At 42.3% G+C, this 26,878-nt stretch overlaps 1 protein-coding gene across 17 annotated transcripts in view; it reads right to left on the bottom strand.

Moving 5' to 3' along the window:
• The window catches only part of NFASC (neurofascin), a 178,137-nt gene that overhangs the window by 94,015 nt on the left and 57,244 nt on the right, over positions 1–26,878 (bottom strand). For 16 of the 17 annotated variants that reach the window (XM_004756402.3, XM_045081077.1, XM_045081076.1 and 13 more), the window contains exon 2: positions 1,706–1,811. In XM_004756402.3, coding sequence (XP_004756459.2) covers positions 1,706–1,811 — 106 coding nt within the window. Of the gene's footprint in view, positions 1–1,705; positions 1,812–26,878 lie in introns of those variants that run through there. The other variant, XM_045081087.1, reaches the window with a different exon arrangement.

Here is a 26,878-nt window from a genome sequence, read left to right as displayed (position 1 = left end):
TCAAATGGGATGAAGACCCCAGCCTTGCTCGCACCACAGAATGGTCATGAAGGTCAAATGATGTAATTAAATGGATGCACGATCAAAATTAAGCTCGGAACCCCTATTAGTGATTGCTGGTTAGGTTGGAAGTGTTCGGAGGGGCAAGGCAGCACAAGTTTGCTCTGCTATCACCTGGCAAGGTGGGGGTCTCGGGAGGCAACCTACAGTGCTGGTGTCCAGAGAGGGCAGTGAGGGGCTCCGGTGGGCACAGGGACAGATGGGAGGGAGGGTACCTGAAAAAGCGCCCAGAGAGGGGGTGTGGCCACACAACGCTGCCTACCTCCTGATTCCACCCCAGCTCCGGAGGTCTGTTCCCATGCTGTTTTTCAGAGCCTTATATGCCCATGAAAACAGCTGGAATACCACTTTTACAATCAGGGTCCTCCAAAAACAGCAGAACAAAAGAATGGTGCCTCCCACCCCCAAGGTCAGGCGGTATGTTCAAGTTCAGTATTTAGTAACAATGATTCAGTGAAAAGCCCTGTGGTCCGATAGATTTCCCGAGCAGTCCCTGAAACCTGGCAGTGTTTTAACGGCAAGTCGTAGCCCTAAAAGGGCCCATAGAGAAACTGCCTTGATAAGAAAAGTACATCTGAGCTCTGTTGATAGGCTAGATAATAATAACTTTCCTTCACTAAACACCTGCTACATGTCAGGCACTGTGCAGGGCTCTTTGTACATTTCATCTTTGATCTTTACAAGATATCCATTATTATCCCCATTGCATAAACGAGGAGACTCAGGCCTATAGCAGTTAGAAACACTCCTAAAGTCACCAAGCAAGTAAAGCTGGAATTTGTCCAGATCCGAAATCCATGTCATCAGCCAGCTCTGCTCCCACCTTTCAACCCCCTCCCTGCATCCCTGCCCACCCCACCCCCCAGCCCCATCTCCCAACTCCTGGGAGAATGAAGACATCTGGAAAGGGGGCTGGAGAGAGAAAGACAAAATGCCATGAGGCAGAGGTGCCAAGAGTCAAGAATAAGGAAATCTTTCTCTGTTCAGGCCTCCAGGCCACTAGCGTGTGATCTGTCACCAGTGACGACTCCGTGAAAACTGCAGCCTTCACTTCACACATTTCCTCCCCTGCCAACCCCCAGCCTGAAACTCAAACAGCAGCCGCGGGCAGCAGGCAATTCTAGTTGAGAACAGAACAATGCAGACATACACACAGGGTCTGCTTCAGTGATGCGGCCTTGGGTTGCTCACTGGGCCATGGACAGCGATCCATCTGCCGGGGCCCAATGCCCCGCCCAGAGGAGGGGTTCTCCAGACTGCCCCCCATATGCCGAGGCTGTCACTCAGGATGCTCCCAGGTTGTGGAGACCAGGCTTGTGGGGTGGGGCAGGGGGCTATGGATCACCAAGCTGTTTCCCAATTTTTCAATTCCGGTGGACAGTTGGACAATGACAAGTCTAATGCCACTGACTGCATCGCTGGAGAAAAGGAGCGAAAGCTGCCCAGTGCAGTCTCCTTGCAAAGGGGAGCCTGGAGGTCTGGCTCTGTGGCCAGCCAGCTCCCGGGAGAAGGAAGGAGATGTCCTTTTACGGGACTCGGGAAGCCAAAGAACCTTGGCTCATCAAAGAGAAGAGGAGAGGCAACACCCCCCCACCCCCATCTCTGAGCCGAGTGCACCCAGCCAAGCCCCCCTCACCCCACTCACCGTCTCTGCCTCATTCAGCCTCCTTCTAGTGATACCAGGGGCACTCTTCCAGCTTGCAGCAGGAAGGAAAGCTCCAGGGTCCCAAATTGCACATAAGTCAATCAACCTGTCACAAAGCAAGCACAAAGAGCCCCAGGGTCACTCTTGGAAAGGAAAAGAAAAGGCTTTGTGGTCTGCAGTCTGTTCATTCACTGGGAAATTACATTGTTGTCCACACCCATTTGGAAAGTTTTGCTTAGCATAATGACATCTTTGTTTAAAGAAATTCAAGGCACTGGGCAAGAGAGGACAGAGATTCTGCAAGGTGCCTAATCATGTCAGACTTCGGTGGTCTCTCTCATCCATAAGATCATTATTAGTGCCCTGACATCATAATCTAATTGCTGATTCCCTGTTTACCTAAAGGAGTTAAGTCACATCTTGGAGCATTTCTCCTATACCCATGGGGGAATTAACCCATAATTATCTCATTAGTTGTCTTAACTGAGGAGAAAGATTGGGTTTTTCTTCCCCACCTACAGATAATCAAACTGAGTTCACCATAAATTCATCTATAACATTGAAAGGTGATCTAAATTTAGGGTCAGGGCACATGGATTTGAAGTTCTAATTTGTTATGTCATTTAGGGTGGGTCACTTCCCTGCATGTGTCTCACAGTTTCTTGATCTGTATTATGGGAAGAAGTTACTACTAGTTAGAACTCAGAGGTTCAAGCCCAGTGCCAGTCCTTCTGGATGACCATTTAACCTTTCTTGGTGCAGATAACATATCTCACTTAATCATTTGCTTTAACATTAAAATGTGTCTGCAGGAAATGGCAAAATCCACCTTTGTAAAGGGGAATGTGGCAATATGTATCAAAATACACATGCATTCACTCTTTGACTGGCAATCCCAGTTCTAGGAATCTGTTTGAAATATATCCTATCTGCCTTTGCCGTGATCTCTACTATTAAATGGAAAAAACATGATAGAGAAAAGTGTGTTTAATATGCTATCATTTATTTAAGAAAAGGAGAGAGACACGAAGATAAATATGTACCTGCTTATTTTTTTAAAAAGACAATAAAAGTATAAAGCATAAAATATAATTTAAGGGGCGCCTGTGTGGCACTGTCAGTTAAGCATCAGACTCTTGGTTTTGGCTCAGGGTCATGAGATTGAGCCCCACATCAGGCTCCATACTAAATGAGGAGTCTGCTTGAGACTCCCTCTCCCTCTGTGCCTCCACCTCACATGCACTCTCTCTCACACACAAATAAATCAATCTTTTTTAAAAATTTAGAATTTGAAAGACCTACAGAGAGGAGGAGGAATGGCGTGGATGGGAAAGGAATAAAAGTTGGGTTTTAAATCGACCTTGTTGTGTGAATTTGCTTTGGAACATGTAAGTATCTGACATAATTATAAAAGCACAATTAATATTTTTAAAAAGAAATGTCTAAAAATAAAATGCAACAAATGAGTTCATGTGTCCAGTTGGTTGGCACTACACATAGAAAAATTAAAACACTGTAATTTGAATATCCTTGGAAGAATATACCTAAGAATAAAAGGAACTGCCCCATTCCCTAAGCCCCTCCAACCCGAAACTGTTTTCAATAATCATATTATTGATGGTACTATTCTGTTCTTCTTATTGTTATTCTGGGACTTTTGTAGTGTATTATGAGATAAGTCAAAGGAATAATACTACTAATGTTGCTGAAAAAAAATTTCTTCTTGAAAGGTGATACGGATGCAAGATCTATGAGATCAGGTAAAGTCTGTAGCCGATTGTTAACTAGAGTCTCATTATGAACTTCCTATGTTTTATCTTGCACACATTCTTGCATGCATGCACACACATGCACACACAAAGCGTACTCCCTAGCCCTGTCCACTGTAAGACCAAGAAACAAGGATCGTCCCAGGAGGACTGGGCACCCCTGGCAATTAGTTTAGGAACTCTAAATACTAACCCTCCCACAAAGGAACAGGCTTCTTTGGGGAAATGTCTGAGGCAGCAGTTGTACAAGATAAGACTAGAACACCTCATCAAACCAAAAAATCAAATGCAGCATCAAAGACATCTTGTAAGAGTCATGCCAAAAGGTCTCAAAAGCCATCCAGAATAAGGTTTCCTTGGTCAACCTGGACATCTACAGGGATCATAACTGCAATAGATTGAAACATAACAAATGTGTTACAAACCCCTAAGAATATGTCTTAAAATACTTCATTATTTTGAAAACGGGTCAATAAAGCAAAAGAAGAAAAGGTGGGTGGGGGGATAGCTGAGACAGGACTGGTCTTGTACTGATGACTGTCGCAGACAACAGTGGGCATGTCGGGTTCGTTATAAAATTCTCTCCTTTGCAAAGCATTTTCAAAAACACAAATAAATTTTGAATGCTAGAACAGACTGAGAAGCAAGAAATCATTAGAATGCTAATTTTTTTTTTTTAAAGATTTTATTTATTTATTTGACAGAGAGAAATCACAAGTAGATGGAGAGGCAGGCATAGAGAGAGGGAAGCAGGCTCCCTGCTGAGCAGAGAGCCCGATGCGGGACTCGATCCCAGGACCCTGAGATCATGACCTGAGCCGAAGGCAGCGGCTTAAACCACTGAGCCACCCAGGCGCCCTAGAATGCTAATTTTTGAAACCCTTCCAAATCACAGTTATTTAATCTTCACAGTAATCCAGTCTAATACTGAAGGATGCAGATATGGTCACCCCCATTTCACACTGGAGGAAACAGGTAGAATAAACCCATGTTCTTATCCTGAAGTATTCAAACCCACATGTTCTTATCCCCAAGACCCACTGTTCCACAGCTGCTTCTTTAATATACCCATTTGTATATATGGGTTAATAAAACTCTCCTTGCCTATAGGAGGGCATCAGAGGGCTACAATGAGATAACGTGTGGGAAAGCACTTGGAAAACAAATCCTCGTACGAATATTTTACAGTCATTTGAAAAAAAAACTGGGGATCGGATCTGCCCTATGAGGTTGCCATATCAAATGAGAGCTGTGATTTAAAGAGAGATGAACAGATACAAAGACAGACAGGGAACCTTAAGAATGAGGTTATAACTACCCCCAATGTTTTATCATCATTGCTCACAGCACTTCAGGGTTAAGTGAGAAGGGAGACTTAGAATCCATGGTAAAGACTCTCCACCTGACCCAGGGGTAAGACAGTTCCAGGAATGACACCTGGTGCTCTGGGGAGGAACCATGATCAAGCGATACCTGATATCCCACAGGCTGCAAGAAGAGTGGCTCTCGGTAACAGATGGATGGGGCCACTCCCAGGTTTCTGGGCATCCGAGGTACTACCTCCAGCTTCTAGAGGCCAGACACTTGCTGGTACCTCTGAACGAGACCTAGGTTGGCAACGGAATGTGGGCATTCCTAGTGGGCAACGGAATGTGCTTCCCAGTAATAAGGGGCAGGCAGAGCATGTCATTCTGATGACCAGAAGGAATGTTTGAGGTTGCTCACTGGCTCCAAAAATGCTATCTCTTGGCTTTCCTATCTCAGTGTCTGCGTGGGGAGTGTTTACAGATTTCTTCTCAGCAAATGCTTATTTTCAGATTGTCCTGCCTCTGGCCACAGAATAAAAGTGGGACTGGGGAATCTCCAACACTTTCTTGCCTTGGAATTCTATGAGTCCATAAGTGCATTCTTCTGAAGACATAGAAAAAATCAAAGTACTCCTGAGTCCTGGCTCATGTCCCTCTTCCCCCCAGATATTTAGTCTGTGCAGTGGGAACGAAGACTTATTTAGTCTCTGTCTCTATTTCTTTCTGGAGGTTCTTACTTAAGCTAAGCATTTAAAAAATTTATTTTACTTTTTTTGGATAGGTAGTCCCTTCACATTATATGAAATTCAAAAGATGCAAAGAAGTGTATAATAAGAGTATATATTAAGAAGCTTATATGAATAATATGTATATGTATATATGAGTAAATTACCCTCCCAATCCTGTACCCCCTTTCCCAGTTCCTCTTAGTCCCTCTCCCTGGCCAGCCACTATTAGCAGTGTGTTGTGTATCTTTACAGAGGCCGACTGTGTCTACATAGATACACATTTTTTGAAAATTACAACACACTATACATATTTTTCACTTACTTTGCTGTTCTCGGTTAACAAGCATCTTAGATATCTTTCTATATTAGCTCATGTAAAAACTGCTTTTAGCAGCTGCATAGTATTTAATTGTATGAACATATCATATTTACGTGCTCAATCCTCTACTCTTAGACATGTAGGATGTTTGTAATCATTGGATGTGGAAAATTGCTCCAATAAATATTCTTGGATATATGTGATCTCTCACACTTGCAAGACTATTTATAGGATAAATTCTTGGATACGGAATTTCTGGGTCAAAGGGAATGTGGCCGGGGCGCCTGGGTGGCTCAGTGGGTTACGCCGCTGCCTTCGGCTCAGGTCATGATCTCAGAGTCCTGGGATCGAGTCCCGCATCGGGCTCTCTGCTCGGCAGAGAGCCTGCTTCCCTCTCTCTCTCTCTGGCTGCCTCTCCGTCTACTTGTGATTTCTCTCTGTCAAATTAATAAATAAAATCTTAAAAAAAAAAAAAAAAAGGGAATGTGGCCAAATTGCTCTCCATGAAGGCTGTGACAGTTTATACTCCCACCAGTCATATTTGAGTTTCTGATTCCCACTTCCCCAGTATGCTGTATTAATAGTTTTGTTCTGGTTTGGGTTGTTTTGTTTTGTGGTTTCTTTTTGGTCTTTGACAATCTAATTGCCTTTTGTGGTTCATTTATTATGAATGAATTCGAGTATTTCCTTTCTTTAAATTGTTCCTATTCTTTGTTCATTTCTCTATTAGTTGGCTTATTCTTATCAGTTTGAAGCAACTCGTTACTTACTAGGAAAATTACCTCTTTATCTATAAGAGGAGCTTAAAATTGTCCACGTCATTATTTTTATCCTGACTTTATTTGTGCACTAAAAACATACATTAGAAAAGAAGAAAAGTCTCAAATCAATAATATGAGGTCCCACTTGAAGAAAGTAGAGAGGATGAAATAAACTCAAAGCAAGCAGAAACAAGAAAACAAGAAACAACAGAAATAAATGAACTAGGAAGGAAAACCAATATAGAAAAAAAATGAAATTAGCTGGTTCTTTTTTCTTTCTTTTTTTTCCTAACATGAGCTCGTTCTTTGAAAAGATCAATAGAATCAATAAATCTCTAGCAAAACTGAAAAAGAAAAAAATTGCCAATATCAGGGATGAAAAAGGAGATGTCACTAAAGACCCTCCAGACGTTAAAAGGATGTAAGAAGACACTACAAACAACTCCACATACATAAATTTAAAAACTTACTCAAAATGGACGAATTCCTCAAAAATGCAAACCACAACTCCTAATATGTAATAGATAATTCAAATGGTTTTGTAATTATTAAAGAGGTTGAATCCATAATTTAAAAAACTCCCGAAAGAGAAATCTCCAGGTCTAGACTGTCTCACTGAAGAATTCTAGCAACTTTTAAAGAAGAATCAACACCAATTTTAGAAAATCTCTTCCATACTATAGAAAAGAACACTTGCCCAATTTATTTTATGAAGCTAGGTGACTCTGCTAGCAAAAGCAGACACAGACAGAAAAAAAAGAAAAAGAAAAAGAAAGATCACTAATACCTCTCATGACTATAAACACAAATATCTTTTCAAAAAATTAGCAAATAAAATTCAGCAATATATGAAAAGAATTGTACACTATGACCAAGTAGGTTCATTCCACAGATGAAAGGCTGGCTTAGTATTCTAAAATCATCAAAGAAATCTACCATATTCACAAGCTAAGGAAGAAAAATCACATGATCCTATCAATCAAGACAGAAAAAACATCTGACATAATTCAACACCCATTCATGATTTAAAAAGAAAAAACTCTCAGAAAAAAAATTTGAGATAAACTTCCTCAGTTCAATTTTTTAAAATCTACAAAACATCTCCAGCTAACATTATACTTCATGGTGAAACACTGAATTTTTTCCCCCTAAAATTGAAGACAAGGCAAAGATATGCATTTTCACTGATCTTACTCAACATAGTGCTTGAAGTTATAGCCAGTGGAATAAAGCAAGAAAAGGAAGTCAAGGGCGTACAGGAGAGAGAAGAAGAAATAAAACTGTTTCTATTTGCAGATAACATGATGGTCTATGTAGAAATCTCAAGGAATCTATAAAATAAGAAACAAAAAACCTGTTCAGAAATAATAAATGGAATCATCATGATTTTAGCATATAAGATAAGCATCTGAAAACCAACTGCATTTCTATATACAAGCAATGAACACATGGAAAAATTAAAAATACAATGCCATTTACAATCCCTCAAAAAAACAAAATACTTAGGTATAAAATGAACAAAACGTGTACAGGATTCATATGTAGAAAATGATACAGTGCCTATGGAAAAAAATCAAAGCTCTAAATGGACAGAGACACATCATGTTCATGGATTGGAAGACTCCACAGAGCAAAGGTGTGAATTCTCCCCAAACTGATACACTGGTTCAATGCAATCTGTATCGAAATCCCAGCAAGACTTTCAGTAGACACAGACAGATTATTCTAAAATTTAAATGGAAACACAAAGGAACTAGAATAGCTAACAAAATCTTGAAAAAGAAGAACATGGGAGGAAGCAGTCTGTCCAACTGAAAGACTCATTAGATAGCTCCAGTAATAAAAGAATGTATGGTACTGGTAAAGGAACAGCCACATAGATCAATGCAACAGAACAGGGAATCCAGAAGTAGATCCACACAAATATGCTCAAATGATTTCTGTCCAAGATGCAAAGGTGACAGAGCAATAGAGGAAAAGACAGCCTTTTCCGCAAATGGTGCTGGCACAACTGGACATTTATGAGCCATTAAAAAACAACAATGACAACAAAAAACAAAAAACCCAAAACCACAAAACTCAGCCTAAGTCCTTAAACAGAAATACAAAAGTAATACAGACTAGACAGAAATAAGTCTCCATCGAAATGGAGGGAAGACTTAAATGTAAAATGTAAACTTTTAAAACTTGTAGAATTAAAACAGAAAATCTTTGAGATCTAGGGGCAAGCAAACAGTTCTTTAGTTTGATGCCAAAAGCACCACTGCATAAAAGAAAAAAACTGATAAGCTGGAGTTCATCAAAATTAAAAACACTTTTCTGCAAAAGAGGATGACGAGTGGGAGAAATCACACATATGACAAAGAACTAGTTCTGGAATATATAAAGAATTTCCAAAACTCAGCACCAAAGACACAAACGATCCAACTGGAACACGGCCAAAAGACATTTCACTGAAGTAGACATTCAGATGGCAAATAAGCACTTGAAAAGCAGTTCAACGTCACCAGCCATTAGCGGAATGCAAATTAAAAGTGCAATGAAAAGGAAAGAAACAGGACAATAATGAGCTATCATTACACACCTATCAGAATTGCTAAAATAAAAAATAATGACCACACCAAACACGGGTAAGATCTGAAAACACTTAATCACTCATACATCGCTGGTGGAAATGTAATCTGGTACAGCCAGGTTACAATACACTTCGGCAGTTTCTTAAAAAATTAAACACAGAAACTATACTATAACCCAGCAAGTGCACTTCTGTGCATTTATCCCAGAAAAACAAGGACTTATGTCCACACAAAAACCTACACAAGAATGTTAATAGCAGTTTTATTCATAATAGCCCCAAATGCAAACAACCCAAGGATCCTTCCATGGGGGCATGGTTAACACTGTGGTATAGTGTAGTGGAACATTACAGCAGCAATAAAAAGGCAAGAATTATTGATACTTGTGGCAATTTGGATACATCTCCAGAGATTTATGGTGAATGAAAGAAGCCAATCCTCTAAACTTAATAGATTGTGATTCCATTTATATAACATTCTGGAAATGACAAAATTATAGAAATGGAGAACAGATTAGTAGTTGCCACAGATGAAGGAAGGTGGGTTGTGCTCGGAGAAGATGGGGGCAGCTTGAAGATGCCCACGAGAGGAGGGGCGTCTGGGTGGCTCAGAAGGTTAAGTAAGCATCTGACTCCTAGTTACGGCTCGGGTCATGGTCTCGTGGTGGTAGGACCCAGCCCTGTGTCAGGCTCTGCTCACAGTGTGTAGTCTGCTTCTGATTCTCCCTCCCTTTCCTGCTCTCTCTCTCTCAAATGAATGATAAATAAAATCTCTGAAAAAAAAAAAAAATGTTAACAAGAGGGATCCCGGCTGTGACGGAAATAGTTTCCATCTTGACAGTCTGTTGTCAATATCCTGGCCATTGTACTATTACTTGTTTGTTCGTTTGTTTGTTTAAAGGGGAAGAGGGAGAGAGAGCATCTTAACCAGGCTCCATGCCGTGTGTGGAGCCTGATGGGGGTCTTGAGCTCATGACCTGAGACCACAACCTGAGCTGTAATCAAAAGTCAGATGCTTAACCAACCAAGCCACCTAGGGGCCCCAGGCTGTGCTATATTTTGCAAGCTACTATTGGAGGAAGCTGGGCAAAGTATACGAGGGATCTATCTGTACTATTTGCTATAATTGCCAGAGAATCTATAATTGTTTCAAAATAAAAAAGTTTGGGTAAAAATAGTTCTCATGGGGCACCTGGGTGGCTCAGTGGGTTAAAACCTCTGCCTTTGGCTCAGGTCATGATCCCAGGGTTCTGGGATCGAGCCCTGCATCTGGCTCTCTGCTCAGCAGAGAGCCTGCTTCCCCCCCCCCCCACCCCACCCTGCCTGCCTCTCTGCCTACTTGTGATCTCTGTCAAATAAATAAATAAAATCTTTTAAAAAATAGTTTTCAGTTGCTTCTCTTTGCATTCTATGTAAATATAACATCTCTTCCTTTCCAATCTTTATACCTCATTTCTTTCTCTCAGCAGATTAAACTTAAAATGCAAAAACAAATGCAAAACAAATTAGGAAGAAAAATCTGCTACTACAGAAAGTAATACAAACTAGATGGAAATATTTTTTTAAACATATTTTCATTGTGGGCTAGCATGGATTACAAAATTTTGACAGTATTTTAAAAACAAAAACACTTTCTCAGATGTATTAAAAAGCTACTTCTCCTCAAAATAAATTGCCCAGTGCTGAGCATCATGAGTGTTCAATAATGACATTTCCAAGGAAAGAGATTCATTAACTTTCCTTGATAACTTGCTTCACTGAGGGGATCTCACATTCCAAAGGTGCAAAAAATCTAGCTAAAATCGGACATTGTTATTTCAGTACAGCTGGACCTATGTTGTGAAGCCAAAAGAGATTCTCTAACTGTAAGGAAGCTCTGGAAAGTTCAAGATGCGTGAGAGTACTCTCACCCACAGATCCAGCAAAACTAGACCAGTCCAAACAGAACAGCAAATGATGTGGAGAAGAATCGTATCTTCAGAGGGTGCCCCAGGTGACTGCTGGTGATAGTGGGGAATCCAGCATCAAGCACCCCTCTGCAGCTATGCCTGCCCTAGGCAGGGGGGAGGATGACCAGGATGGGCCAGGGGGCCCTGCATGGCCATTTGAAAGACACTGGTAAGAGAATAAAGGACAAGCCACAGACTGGGGAGAAATGTTTGAAAAAACACAAATCTGATAAAAGGCCCATCAGAGAATATAGCAAGAATTCTCAACTGATCATAAGAAAACAAATATCCCAGTCTATGGCCATACCAGCCTGAACGTGCCTGATCTCATCTGATCTTGGAAGCGAAGTGGGACCAGGCCTGGGTTAGTACTTGGATGGGAGAAAACAAATAATCCAATAAAAGACAAGCAAAGGACGTAAACAGACACTTCTTTCCCAAAGAAGATGTATTTTGGGCGAATAAGCACACAAAGAGATACTCATCATCTTTAGTCAACAGGTGAATGCAAACTAAAACTACAATGAGATGGGATTATATACCTGTTAGAAGAGCTCAACAACAGAAAAGCTCATGATACCAGGTCCTGATGAGCATGTGAAGTAAATGGAACTTGTATATATTGCTGATGGGAATAAAAAGCGGCACAACACTTTGGAAAACAGTTTGGCAGCGGTTTAGAAAGTTAAATATCCAGTTAATATATGACCTAGTAATCCTATTCTGGATTTTTTTTAGTACGTTCAGTGGAGATTTTTAGTAAGTTTTTCATAATTGCCAAAAATTAGACACAAGCCAAATGTCTGTTAACAGGTGAGGGGGCAAATGAACTGTGGTCTGTAATAGAATAGTACTTATCAATAAAAAGAAGTGATCTACTGATACATGTAGCAAGTTAGAGGCATCGTGAAGGCACTGTGTTAAGTAAAAGAAGCCAGTTCCAAAAAGGCTACATACTGTATGGTTTGATTTATATGACATTCTGGAAAATGGAAACTCTAGAGACCAAAAAGAGTTAGGGTTAGTGGGGAGAGGATTAACCAAAAAAGGGTACATGAGAGCTTCTTGGAATGATGGAGAGGTTCTGTATCTTGGTTACAGCAGTGGTTACATAATTATATATGCTTGTAAAATTCATAGGGCTCTACACCTGACACAGGTGAAGTTTATTCTATGTAAGCTATACCTTAATAAATCTGACTTGGAAAAAAGAAATCTTATGGTACATGAAAACACCAGTTAAGACTTAGGAGAAGATACTGGGTATGCACACATTTAACAAAAGATCACTGTCAAGAAATATACAAAGAGCTTCTATAAGCAAATAAGTAGATAACAAACCAACTGAAATAAAGGCAGGAGACACATAGGAATATATGTGGCTAATAAACATAATGATGACTGGGAAATGCCTATATATATATATATATTCAATAGATATATAATCAATATATAATAGATTATCTATCTAATCTATATATATATATCTCACTAAAATGAGATACCAATTTATACTCACTCAACCAGCAAAAATTACTAAGTCTAATCATATCAAGTGTTGAAAGAGGTTGAAGATTTCTTATACATTGCTAAGGGTTCAAGCACTCTGGAAAAAAGTTTTATATTACTTCCTAAAATTGAACAATCACAAACTATGATTTAGTAAATCTACTCCTAGATATGTACCCATGAGACACTCTTGTACCTGCCCAAAAATGTTCCTTGCAACCTTCTTCACCATAGCAGAAACCTAGAAAGAGCCCAAAAGCTCATCAAGGGAGAAATGGATAATTAAACCATGGTAGAGTCAAACAATGAAATATTACACAGCAGGTGAGATAAGTGCGTTACAGTGCTATGCAAGAAAACTATACAAAAGGAAGGGAATAAGAGAAACTAGGATCCAAGATAATGATTACTACAACTCAACAACAAAATGAACCACCTGACTCAAAAATGGGCAAAGGGCTTGGGTAGATATTTCACCAAAGATATCCAAATGGCCAACAAGCATATGAAAAGATGTTCAACATCACTAATTATTAGGGAAATCTAAATCAAAACTATGAGTTACTACCTCACACGCATTAGGATAGCTATTACTGAGAAAACCAGAAAATAACAAGTTGGTGAGGATGTGGAAAATTGGAACCCTCCTACATTGCTGGTGGGAACGTAAAATGGGGCAGCCTCTACCAAAAACGGTACGCAGTTCCTCAAAAAATTAAAAATAGAATTACCATATGATTCAGCAATCCCACGTCTGGGTGTATATCCAAAAGAACCAGAAGCAGAATCTTCAAAGAGGTATTTGTATGTTCATGTTCATCTCGGCATTATTCACAGCAGCCAAAAAGTGGAAGTAACCCAAGTGTCCGTGGATGGGTGAATGGATCATCAAAGTATGGTACACACACAAGGGAATATTACTCAGCCACAGAAAGGAAGGAAATTCTAACATGTGATACAACATGGATGAACTTTGAGGACATTATGCTAAGTGAAATAAGCCAGTCACCAAAAGACAACTACTGTAGGCTCCCACTCATTTGAGGTGCTTCGTGTAGTCAGATTCATAGAGATGGAAAGGGAAAGTGTGGTGGTTAGAGACTGAGAGGAGTAGGGAATTGAGTGTAGTTGTTTAATGGGCACTGAGTTTCAGTGGACTCCGTGAACGGAGTGCTGGAGATCAGTTTCGTAACGATGTGAATGTACTCAACCCTCGTGATCTGTACACTTGAAAATGGTTAAGATGGTGTTATGTCATGCATATTTTATTGCAATTAAAAATTAAAAAAAAATTTTAATTAATGATTACTTCTGGTAGTAGAGAGCTAGAGAGGATGGCTTGGTGGTGGTGGTAGTGAAATCCTAAGACAAGATATTTTCTAATTATCAAAGTTCTATCTTTGGTTGTGCGTGTAGGTTTGCAGGTTCTTACTATATAAATAAGTAAATGGATGGATGGATAAATGGAAATGGGAAAGAAGACACCAGATAAGTTATGGAGATGGAAGAGAGGAAAAGAACACGAATAAAAGAGAAAGAAAAATAGCAAGGGCATGTAAGACCGATGATAAGGCTGAGTCATGAACCAAAGGCTAACCCAAGGCTGTGCACCTGAGGTCCAAAAATAAACAAAACTTTGTTCCAGTGGGTCAAAGGAATCTTAGATCATCTACAATGAAAGGGATCTCAGAAATCTCTAATTGAAGCCCATCATTCGATGTGATGAGAAAAATGATACAGAGATACAAGAGAAACATGAATGAAGCGCAAAGATATTTGGTGATCTCTCTAAGATCACACAAACATGGACATCCTAATCCTTTCACAGTCACATTTGCCAAAAAAGGCAGCAGCAATGAGGGAAAGTTAAGAACATTCACTCCTAGAGCAACCATCTCTTTTAGTCCTTACAACATTCCTCTAAGGAAGGCACTATTACCCTGGCTTTACACATTAGAAACCCAAAGCCCAGGGATGTGTTGAAACATCTCATCTAGGGGATCTCAGCTGGTGAGTGGCAGAGCCAAACTCCAATCCACGTTGGTGGCATCGAAGCCTCCACTTTTTGATGCTATGCCAAAATCCACTTGATAGCAATGCAACAAAATGTCAACCACTACTTTGTGAACGGTCCTGTGGAAGACACAGAGACATGCAAATTACACAAGGAGTTTCTTGAAAAAGTCCTCTCTGATTATCTCAGAAAATCGTTGTTATTCCCAAGGGAAAACAAGAAGAGTAGCTACACTTGGTTTATATACTCAGTATATCCTGGTTTTAAAATATACCATGAATCTGTACTGATCACATGACTTGGTGAGAGAAATTTTTTGCTTTATGAAACATCTCTTCTTAAGCAAGATAAGGCAGGTAAGCCCCAGCAACTGGGCGCCCAGTCCCATGACTCGGACCTACAAAGAAATGATCCAGTAAGACAGAACTCCTGCTGTAGGTGGAAGTCTTGGCAAACTGTTAAGAAGGGAGCTGAGGGGAGCACCTTACGAAGGATGAGCCATAATCAGGGATGTGGGAAACATCTGCATTTTTAGATGATGCTTTGCTTTCCAACTGGCCCTCCATGACACCCTCCATAGGACAAGCTAACACACGAACACAGGGATCTGATGCAGAAGTCATTGTCACCAGAGGCATTAATGTCACACTTGCCCAGCTACTTGTACACAGGGAAAGAACACTCAGACCAAGATGGCCTGTACGTAGGGCCAAAGGGGAGGAGCACGGGGCACAAGGCGATTTGAACCACTTTTTTTAAAAATTTAAATTCAGTTAATTAACATACGGCGTATTATTAGTTGCAGAGTAGAATTTAGTGATTCATCAGTTGCATGTAACACCCAGTGCTCATTATATCACGTGCTCTCCTTCATGCCCATCACCCAGTTACCCATCCCCCAACCCACCTCCCCTCCAGCAACCCGCAGTTTGTTTCCTATAGGTAAGAGTCTCTTATGGTTTGTCTCTCTTTTTTATTTCATCTTATTTTTTCCTTCCCTTCACCTATAATCCTCTTTTGTATTTCTTAAATTCCACATGAGAGAAATCCTATCCTAATTGTCTCTGATTGACTTATTTTGCTTAGCACACTACCCTCTAGTTCCAATCACATCTTTGCAAATGGTAAGCTTTCATTTTTTTTTTGATGGTTGAATAATATTTTATTGTATATATACCCCACATCTTCTTTATCCATTCATCTGTTTATGGACATCAGGGCTCTCTCCATAGTTTGGTTATTGTGGACATTGCTGCTGTACACACTGGGGTGCAGGTGCCCCTTCAAATACTGTATTTATATCCTTTGGGTAAACACCCAGTAGTGCAATTGCTGGGTCATAGGGTAGTTCCATTTTTAACTTTTTGGGAAACCTCCATACTCTTTTCCAGAGTGGCTGCACTAGCTTGCATTCAACTGGAACCACTTCTATTCCCACTTTATTTTTTCTCATAGATGCCAGCAGGTAAAATCCTTTTTAAGAAGACCATGGTAAAATATACATTACACAAAATTAGCCATCCTAACCATTGCAAGCGTACAGTCTGGTGGCATTATGTACCTCCCTATTGTTGTACAACCACCACCACGAGTTCCAAACTGGAACTCCATAGCCATTCAGCAGTCTCCGTCTCCCCTCACTCCTTAGCACTTCCAAATAAATAAATTTCAAGCACTTGTGATAAAGTATTAAATGCAGTCAAGACCTATGGGTGACTGGGGAATCAGCTAGTCAAATTCGCTGTTAAGTCATGGAAGCAAGACCAAGACTTCCTTGGTCTTCCAAGACTTTATCAACATGATGGGTGAATGATATTCTGAGTTCCTGTACACAGCTGGCTAAACCTACAACTCTGGTTAAATCCAGCTCTCCACCTGCTCTGTGCTTGCACACGTGTCATGAACATGGCTGAGAAAACACACACCTCTGTGCTCTCTGTCCTCACTTCAGATTCAAGTTCTCTAATCTCCAGTGGGCTCTTCATGGTATCTGACAATCAAATGCATCTCCCCCTCATCCGCCCTCCCAGATGGTAATCTGTACTTTCCCCTTTCTTCTTACTCCCCCCCCACCTCTCCTTCTCCATTCTTGTTTTCTTTTAATTTTTATTATGAAGTATAATGAAGCTCCATGAGCATACCTGCCAACCTCAACAATTACCGAGCCCAGGCCAATTACATATCATCTACACACCCTGCCCCATGTCTGCACTGAATTATTTTGAAGCAAACCCCTGTCACTGCATAATATCATTTATAATACTTCACCATCTACCTCTAAAAGATGACCCTTACACTAAACAACCTCAATAACATCACAACTCCAAAATTAATAATAATTTTTTAAAGATTTTATTTATTTATTTGACAGAGATCACAAGTAGGCAGAGAGGCAGGCAGAGAGAGGGAGGAGGAAGCAGGATCCCTGCTGAGCAGAGAGCCCGATACAGTACTCAATCCCAGGACCCTGAGATCATGACCCGAGCCAAAGGCAGTGGCCTAACCCACTGAGCCACCCAGGCGCCCCAATAATAATTTTTTACTACCAAATATCCATTCAGTACCCAGATTTCCAATGGTCCCACAAATGTCTTGGGTTTTTAAAATTATTATTATGTTAATCACCATACATCATTAGTACATCATTAGTTTTTGATGTCATGTTCCATGACTCATTGTATGTTTTTGTTTTTTGCTGTTTGTTTGAATCAGAATCCAAATACAGTCCCAAGGTCCTAACTAATAATATTAATTCCTATGTGTATTATGTCTCTTTTAAAAATCTATCAGTTCCATCTCTCTTTTTTTTCCCTTACACTTTATTTTTTAAAGAAAAAAATGCTTCCCCATCATTCCCTGTTCACTGGATCTTTCCCACCAGTTTACAAACATGCCGTGATTTCTCCCAACCTAAAGAGCCTTCCCTTAACCCCACTTTCCTCTCTGTCAACTGCCCTGTTTCTCTTCCCTTTACAAGAAAACTCCTTACCAGCCCTGCTTACATTTAGGTCCTCCAATTTCTCTTCTCCAAACTTTTTTTAAACCCATTCTAATCAAGATCCCCCTCCCTCCTCAACTCAACTCAAACTGGTCTCATCAAGGTCACCTTAACAGTATAAGCCCACTGGCAAATAAATTCCTAGTTCTCATCTTGCTTGATCTAACAAGTGATCAGTCTATCTTTCTGGAAATACTTCCTTCCCTTGGCACCCGGAACAGCACAATCTCTACAATCCCCTCCATAACGCTTCCTTATCAGTCTTCTGTGCTGGTTCCTCCTCTACTTCCCAACTTCTGTTAAAGGTCTATGTCCTAGGATTACTTCTCTACTTATGCTCTCTTCCTGGGTGACCTCGTGTAGTCTTACAGCATTAAATACCATCTATATGCTGAAAACTCTTAATTTTACATCTCTAGCCCAGAACCTTCCCAATGAACTTTGGACCCACCTATTTAACAGCCTACTTGGCATCTCTTACCATATCTTCTTCCACCTTTCCCGTCAACACCCGATTCGAGTTCATGATAACTCTTCTTCCAGGTGCCATGACAAACCCTTAGAGACGTCTGTGACTCTTCTCCCTCTCTCTCACCTCACATCTGAGCCATCAGCAAATCCTACCACCTCCTGCTTTGAAAGGAATCTGTTCTGTCCTCACTTCCTCTCCTGCTACTTCCCTGGTCTACACCACCATTCTTGCCCACTATCTTATTCTTCTCCCTTGGGTCTTTGTTCCATTGTCTCTTTCTCAGTTAGGAACTGCCCCACCAACCCTAGGTGAAACAGCCCTGACCCTACTTAGTCCCCTTACACATGCTCTATTTTATAACTCTTCATACTCACCATCTCCTAGTGTACCACTTATTTTATTTTCCTTGTTTATTGCCCATCTTTCCCCGCTAAAATGCAAGCCCCCCGAAATGCAGGCATTTTATCTACTTCTTGCTACATCTCTGACTTTTAGAACAATGCTCAGTCCACAGATGGGCCTCAAAAAATACTTGTTCAATAAATGAATACATTTTTACATGGGGTTATAATAAAAAAATGTTTTTTCCATGCAGGCTTCCTGGATTCCTTTGAACCTCCCTAGCACTTTGATTATGAAATACAACAGTTAATATTACATATTACTGCTATGTTCTTATTCTTATTTCTTCTACTAAACTCTGACTTTTTCTGAGCCTGAGACCTGGTTTCCCATTTATCCTTCCTCTTCCTCAGCCCTGGCACAGATCACGAGTTAGCTGTACCCACTGCACAGGCTCTCAGGCTTGAGTGAACTCAATATTTATTTTGGCCACATTAATCTCATATATATATATATATATATATATATATATATATATATGATTTTATTTATTTGATAGAGATCACAAGTAGGCAGAGAGGCAGGCAGAGAAAGAGGAGGAAGCAGGCTTCCCGCTGAGCAGAGAGTCCGATGTGGAGCTTGATCCCAGGACCCTGAGATCATGACCTGAGCCCAAGGCAGAGGCCTTAACCCACTGAGCCACCCAGGCGCCCAATCTCTTATATTTTAATGAAGTTTTTGTTTTCATAGATGATCCCCCCCCAATGCTATCAACACCATAATCACGTGAGGAGAAAAGGGAAATGTGTCCATTTCCCCTTCACTGGTTATTAAATGCTTTAAAATTCTCAGAGCACTTCAACATATTCACTGCAAACGATCATCATAACCACCCAGCATCATCATTCCCATCTTATGGGCAAGAAAACTGAACTCAGATGATTTTTAAAGATCCTTTATCTGAGGACAAACAGAATCACTTCATCCAAGGTCATGCAGCTTGGAGTGGGAGAGCTAGGAACTGAGCCTGGGTCTACTGATTTCATGTGGGCTTGCGTGTCCACCACACTTCCGTAGTTTAATACTGGTGGGAAAAGCGTGGTCCTGGGGGCAGAGTAAAGGAATGCAGGAGAATGTGCTCATGGTGACAGGTAAACCATTTGTGGGACAGAAGCAAGAACGTCCTGGTTAATCCACTGTCCTGTTCAGCAAACCTCAAGCTCTTCTTCCTCTTCCTTGCCTGCTATCAGCAGTCACGGTCTCCAGAGGAAGTGTTGGGGGAGGAGCGGCCGGGAGACAGAAGGATCCCTGTTTTGGCAAGGGCAGAAAAATATACCACCTGCTAGACAGCACTCCAGAGCATCAGCTGGAAGGCACAGCTGTTCTTCAGAGGTGGGAACTGGCAAATGTGTCACCCACGACTGGTGCCACGGGCCTTGGCTATGCAGGGGAGTGTGAACCGTGAGCAAAGTTGGGTCTTCAGAGGAGTGGAAAGGGGGAGAGATGGCCTGAGTGTTGCCCAGGTACCTGTCTCAGCCTCAGGAGTACCTCCGTCTCTTCTGACAGGGTTCTGAATAATAACCTAAAATCAACCCTGGGCAGAGAGAGCCCGTTTAATCAAGAAGAGCATCATCTGGGACATTACTGTCTTCACTGGCTTCTACCTTTGTCATGTGATGAGCACTTGTGGCTCTTGGAGCTGGCCAGGAAAAACTGTCATATTTCAAAGTCCTGATGGCAACATGGAGCCAGGAATGTTGTGTTTTTTTTTTTTTTTTTAACAGCTTTGGTAACTTTGATAATTGGGTAATTGTGCTCCCATCAGCCTGGAGGCTCCCTGGAGCGGGTCTGTTTCTCCCCTTCAGTTGGGACTTCATGAAGACAGGAGCTGTGCCTTCCCCCATCACAGCTGCAGCTCTCCAAAGTCAGGGACTGTGTCTCTCCTATTAGACTGGAAGCTCCCTAAGGTTAAAGGTCATACCTTCCAACAGCTTTGGAATCCCCTGAGCCCCAGGGCTCCTATCACCTCTTTTCACCTCTGCCACACCGAGGACAGGAGTCTGCTTTCACTCTTCCCCTGCGGTGCCTGGGTTGGCCAATGTGGCCTTTTAGAAATCAGTGAACCACTTGAATCCTGGTGGGTCTCCTGAGACGTGGTCCTCCGAGCTGGTAGCAGTGCCAAATCTCACGTATCTGGACTGTGAGGTACCGATATCCCCCCTTGAGCAGACAGAATGGAGGGAGGCTACGTCCCACTCAGCCTAGCAGCACAAGGGAAGGAAACAACCCTAATTTAATCATACTGTGCTTTCCCCTCACAATCCACCACTTCATGTTTCCTCTCACACTTGATGGTAAGAAAAATAAAAAGGTCCTTTTTGAGAGAATCATCCATTTCTTCAGATAATCAGAGCTATCTATATAACGTATAGCGTCTCCTTTTATACTCTGTCTCCTAATAAACCTTCCTGTCCCTAAGGGGGTAAAATCTGTGCTCAAAATTAATCTGTAACTCTTCTAACTTCATGAGTTTTATTATGTTATTCGAAGTGTAATCATCTTGTTTTATTGAAGTCACTTTATTATAAGATCATTCAAATCCTAACTACTACAGAGACACATTAAAAATTATATCATATTTTGTCTTCTTAATGACCCAAGAAGACAAAATCATGGAGGAGTTTGGAAAAGGGGCTTTGGAATTAGAGATCCAGATATAAATTCCAGCCCTTATTAATTTACCAAGGATTTCCTAGCTGTGCAGCCTTGGACCAGTTAGTCAAGCCGTCTGGGTTCTGGTTTATTTCCTCGTCTATAAACTGGGGCCCATATTTCTCTTCAATCCAGTCACACTGGATCTAAGTTCTCTCCCCGGGTTTACAAGGCTTTCCCCCAGCTGGCCCATGTCTACCCCTCAGCTCTTCTGTCAGAGTGCATGTCACAGCCCCAGCAGGCTCCGGCTGCTCTCTCTGCCCAAAGCTTGCTCTATCTCACCTTCCAGCTGTTACCTTCTTCTGGGCTCTCCTCACTTCTTAGCTTAAAAGTCACTTCCGCAGACAGCCTTCTTTGATCTGCCGTCCCGGAGCATGCTGAATCCCTGCCTGCTGGCTGGCGATGCCTTCTTTGCACATACAAATGAATCACCCAGTGATCTTGTTAAAATGCAGCATATCTGGGGCTACATTCTACTAACAAGCTCCAGGTTATCTGATGCTACTGGGAGGAGCGCCCCTAAGAGTGGCAAGGTACCTGTAATTACTTGTTTAATGAGAGGTAGCTTTCCTGCTAGCCTAAGTTCCCTCCCCGGCCCTTAGCATCGTGCCTGGATAAGAAGAAATCAAGAAACGTTTGACAATTACACTTAATGGTATCTATAATGTTTCCAGCCTAGTTCCTGGTCAGAGCAAAAGAAATTCAGTAAGTAGTGCTGGCCATTTATAATCATATAGTATACTGACTACAGTATGCCTTTTATTTCATTTCCACACCCAAATAGTTCCTAGAATGGCCCTGGACACAAAACCAAGGCCTGCAAAGGGTCAAATGGATGCCTAAAGGGAAAAAGGAAAGAGAGACCCAAGTCCATGGCCCTTGACGAGAGTCCAACATACGTAGAATGGCACAATTACTACATCGCCAGCCTTGCATTTAAACCTAAACCCTCCCTCCTTCCAATTCCTACTGTGGTTAGGAGCACAGAGGTTAAACACAAACACCAGAGACCAAAGAGTTACTGAGAAATCCTCAGTGCAAACAAACAAGTGACAGCCCAGGAAGGAGGGTATTGTTTTAAAAATTATTTCCTTAGTCCCCAAAGAACTAGAACAAAGCAGGATTGTGCTGGCTGCCTCCCCTGCAAGAATTCGCATTCTGGGCCTGACTAAATGCCAGTCTAAATGCTCCTCAGAATACAATTATTAAAGCCATGGAGCACCAGCCACGGTGTTGGGGGGGGCGGAAGCTGCAATGCTCCCCTCCCACCAATTTCACAGCACCCTCAGGCAATGGGCCTCAGTTCTCTGCGCTCAGCTTCTCTGATTACCCCCGCCCGGCTCCCCCGCCTCCACTTCGTTCCTTCTGGCTCACTCCTTGCTGTCTCCTTCAGGCCAGAGAGTGGGCAGAGCTGTGTGCTGTCCAGACGCTTCTACACAACACAGTCGCAAGGGAACCAGTGGATCAGGCCACTTCCAGGCAACTTAATCCCATTTGCAGAACCAATTCCCTTCATTCTCAACCTCCTACAGATCAGGGAGGAGAGTGGGAACCCAGAGAAGGCTCTTCTGGGCCCTGAACCTCCAAGTAGGTAATTATGGGGTTAGAGCAGTCACTTACATAAAGGGGTTGGAAACATCAACTCTCAAACTCAAAAATGGGGTCTTAAGTATTTATAAAATGCATAAGTCTATGCGTGCCGGTTTGAATACAGCTATGAGGGGTGCCTGGGTGGCTCAGTGGGTTAAGCCTCTGCCTTCAGCTCAGGTCATGATCTCGGGGTCCTGGGATCCAGCCCCTGCTGGGCTCTCTGCTCAGCAGGGAGACTGCTTCCCCCTCTCTCTGCCTGCTGCTCTGCCTACTTGTGATCTCTGTCTCTCTGTGAAATAAATAAATAAAATCTTTAAAAAAATGAATACAGCTATAAAGAAAATGTTGTATGGAAATTGGATTAAAATCAAAGCAACAAATATTTACTGAGAAAGGTGCTGGGGGAGCAGTAAATAGAAATAAATCAGATATGACACTGTCCTTTATGCCATTTACAATCTTATTGGGGGGGCACGATATATAGGAAGTAGTGAGTAATGATGTGCTATTTAAGCAATGCCTCAAGGGTACAATATCAGAGGTATAACCAGGAAGTAAGCATGTAAAAGCCAAATGAATAGTGCAAGTGTTTTCAGTTCATGGTCAGTGCATTTTGGGAGACATCTTAAAGCCCACTACTGTCAGCTGACGTTCTGCCTCAGCCAAACCAGCCACGTTCACTGTCACCAGCAAAAATCAGAATGAATGAATAAAGGCGGTGAGAGTGGATGGGCTATCAGGCAGCACCCAAAGAGCAGAGCCGAGAGACACAGGGGTTGCTGTGTCCGGGGCCCTGATGTCCAACAGCAAAAGCTCATGCACAACACAGACAAGGAAGAGATCCCGGGAAGCTCATGGGGAGGGGGAGGGGCTGGTAGGAGGTGAGATGGGGCTGCTGGGCAATGTATTAGTCTAGGTCCTGAAAGCTTGGTGAAGGGGTAGAGATTGATTAAGTCAGGAGGGAAAGGCATAGGTCATTTGTTAATGGGTTGTGTCTTGAGCAATAGTTCAAGGCTGGTCTCGAGGGAGGGAGGATGCCAGTCTGAATGGAGAGGGAAGTTCACATAGAAGGGTAGTGGGAGAGGAGCTGGAAAGAATGTGCAAAGCTCAGAATGCTGGGCTGGAGGTTTCTTGTTTTGTTTTTTAGTTATGCAAGGCACACAGAATACTTTGCTGCAGTAAACATCTCAAGTGATACAGGTGGTGTTAAGGAACCCCTCACCCAAGTTCCCTCTACAGAGGCAATGCTGTTGTTGGCTGGGTATCTTTTCATCAGATTTAGGACTTCATGTAACAGGCATTGGGAACTCGTTGGAACTTTCTGCGTCAGAGACTGTCAGGAACAGTCAGCAGAGGTCAGCAGGTGACTTCTGAGGAACAGAGCAGTACAAGGCCCAAGGTGGAAGAGAGTGAACAGGGTAGGAAGAAGAAAGAGAGTGAGCACAACAGCTAGAAGGTGACGTTGAGGTTGACAGACGGAAACTGAGACTGAGGCAGATAGATCAGAAACAGACAGGAGAATAGGCAGGAAAATATTTTAAAAGGGAGGAGACCAAGAGTATAGACAACAAGGTCCATGGAAACACAACAAAGATGATGGGAATCCAGGATTCTCAACATCAGGGGTAGCACCAACCAAGACAGTGAGGGAACTGGCCGCATTATCAGTTAAGAACTGAGCAGAGCCTAGAGGGTTGGTTCAGGATCCCAAGTGAGAAAAGTCCTTCAAGGAGTAACAGAGCTCAGCAAGAGGGGTAGGCAGAAGAATCTACTCTGATTTTAAAATCTTTTTTTTTTTCTGATTTTAAAATCTGACCTGTTATCTGCCTCAATGGTGAAATAATTGTTTCTGATACACTGAGTAAGTACTCAATAAAGGTTGAACTGAATGTTTTCAAACCTAAGTCACAAGGACCAAATATATGGGTAAGGAAGACACCATTGATCTTTCCCACAGCCATTCCCTCCCTCTCCTCTAGTTTATGGGGCCCCAGGCTTTCTTTTCTTTTTTCTGGTGTACCATGCCCAAGGAAGGTGGCTCTTTCTCCAGCTCCAAGGGATGAGCCATGATCTGGTTAAGCCCAGCATGGTAATACCATTCCCCTTGGCTAGTAGTTGGCTTCGGGATGGACATATGGCCAACTTGGCTGATGAGGCATAACAGGAAGTCAGCTGGGGAGACTTCTGACAGATTTTTATCTCCGTCAAAGATACAGCAAAGGCCTGACATTTTATTCCTACCAAGAAGCTGACTATTTTAGAACATGATGCTTGGAATTATGGAGCCATCTCAAAACCATGAGGTGATAAATGTAGGAACTGAGAGTTGACAAAGTAAAGATATGAAAGTGGAAAGATGGGGGTGGGGGGGGGAAAGCACGGGGCCTTTACAACCAAAGTCCTGCCCCAGATTTGAAACCACCTAACGTCTGACGTTTATTCTGAGAGGTCATTCCGTGTCCTTTTACCTAAGCTTCTGTTACCTTGGGCACTGCTCACTATCACCTGAAGGTAGCCAAATGGTAATGGTGAGAGAATCTGTAGCTTTTCCTTAGACCCTGACATGTTTAATTGGGCAACCAAGTTCTTTCTGTGTCCTGGACTCAGTGAACAAGAGAAAGGCAAGAGGGAGAATCTGGACAGAGCAGGGGAGAAGCCTAAAACTCCTAGAGCAGCCCAGGAAGCAGCAAACTCAATTCAGCTCAAATCAGCGCAGTACACTACAAAGCAACTTAATTCAATTTAACAAACATTAATTGTGTGTCTCCTAAAAGCCCTTTGGGAAATAAGAAGACGAACACCACATGGCTCACTACATTCCAGGAATCTCCTTCTCCTTTTTGTTAGCAATTACCGATGAAGTCCCAGGCCCTCCGGCTAGATCACTTCTTGATCTTCTTCAAAGGTTCTGCTTGCCTTCCCTGCACTGGAAACATACCTATTTCCCAGGGTCTCACTCTCGGTCATGATGTCCTCTGAGTCCCCACAACCTCCCTGAAGAAGCTTATCTCCACCAATGGTTTCAACCACCTGCTGCTACATGATATCGACTTCTGATGTCCTTCCTTCTCTCCCACAATTAAATCTGTATTTCTAGCTATCTACTGCTCTTCTCCCCAAGAGTCTCCCATAGGCACCTTAAAAACAACAGAATTAAACCAGAACTATGATCTCTATCAAACCTCCCTCTCTTCCTTACAGTCACATTATCAGTGAAGGACACTATCATCCGCCAGGTTCACCCAGCTAGCCCCAAGGACCAGACTCTTCTCTCCAAGCCTCCCACACCCAATGCCTATCAATTTTAGCTCCCAAGTATCTAATTACTGTCCCTTCCTACACATGCTTCCTGCTGTGCTTTAGTTCAAGCCTCAATCAGATCACTAGAAAACGTGGTAATTGTCTTCCTGTTGCCCAATGATATTTGTGTTGCAGCTTCTGCAAGGTGTGCAGAACAGCTCGGCTTGGCTGTAACCACAGAAGCTACGGACTCCCTTAGGACCTTGGCACACTTGGGCCAAAAGGTCAGATGGATGTGCTTCAGCCCAGCCCGCTCAGTGATGGCCTGTAATAATCACAGGCTCTACTTTCGTTCCAGCCTGAGTTGGGAGCCCTGCTCCCAGTCTGGTCCCACCAGTGCAGGCTAGGTGAGTGAACAATTGATGACAGCAGAATATCAAACTGCAGGACTCTGAGCTCCTGCGTCTGCTTCTGGCGCTCGGGATTGAGTATAAAATGTCAGGCTGCCTGTGGCATGAAGACATGACATGGGATCAGGGTAGGGAAGGGTTTTAAGGTGTCTGGAAAGAGGAGAACACCTCAGCTGGAGAAGCAGATGGTCCATGGCAAAGGCAGGGATTCAACCAAGTGTCACTGAAGGGTGTGAGCAGCACAGACAGGCCAGGATGGCAGGAATCCTGGGTTCTTGCCCTTATCAAGTCATTTCCCTCCCTGGCTTTTGTTTCCCTTACTAAATGAGATGGTTTACAGTAGATGTAGGTATGTCTTCAGATCCACAGAGAAGAGCGCTGCTACTGCCTCACTACCATCTCGCACAGCCCTGGGCCAATCAGCTGACAGGTGCACACGCCAGCCGTGTGAGGCTATCTGACGTCACCCAGCCCGCTT

The sequence above is a fragment of the Mustela putorius genome, unplaced genomic scaffold (genome assembly GCF_011764305.1).
Source record: "Mustela putorius furo isolate JIRA1106 unplaced genomic scaffold, ASM1176430v1.1 tig00000508_pilon_pilon_pilon, whole genome shotgun sequence".
NCBI classification, from domain to species: Eukaryota; Metazoa; Chordata; class Mammalia; order Carnivora; family Mustelidae; genus Mustela; species Mustela putorius.
The sequence above is the reverse complement of the archived record's forward strand: the minus strand, read 5'-3'. Positions and strand labels throughout refer to the sequence as shown.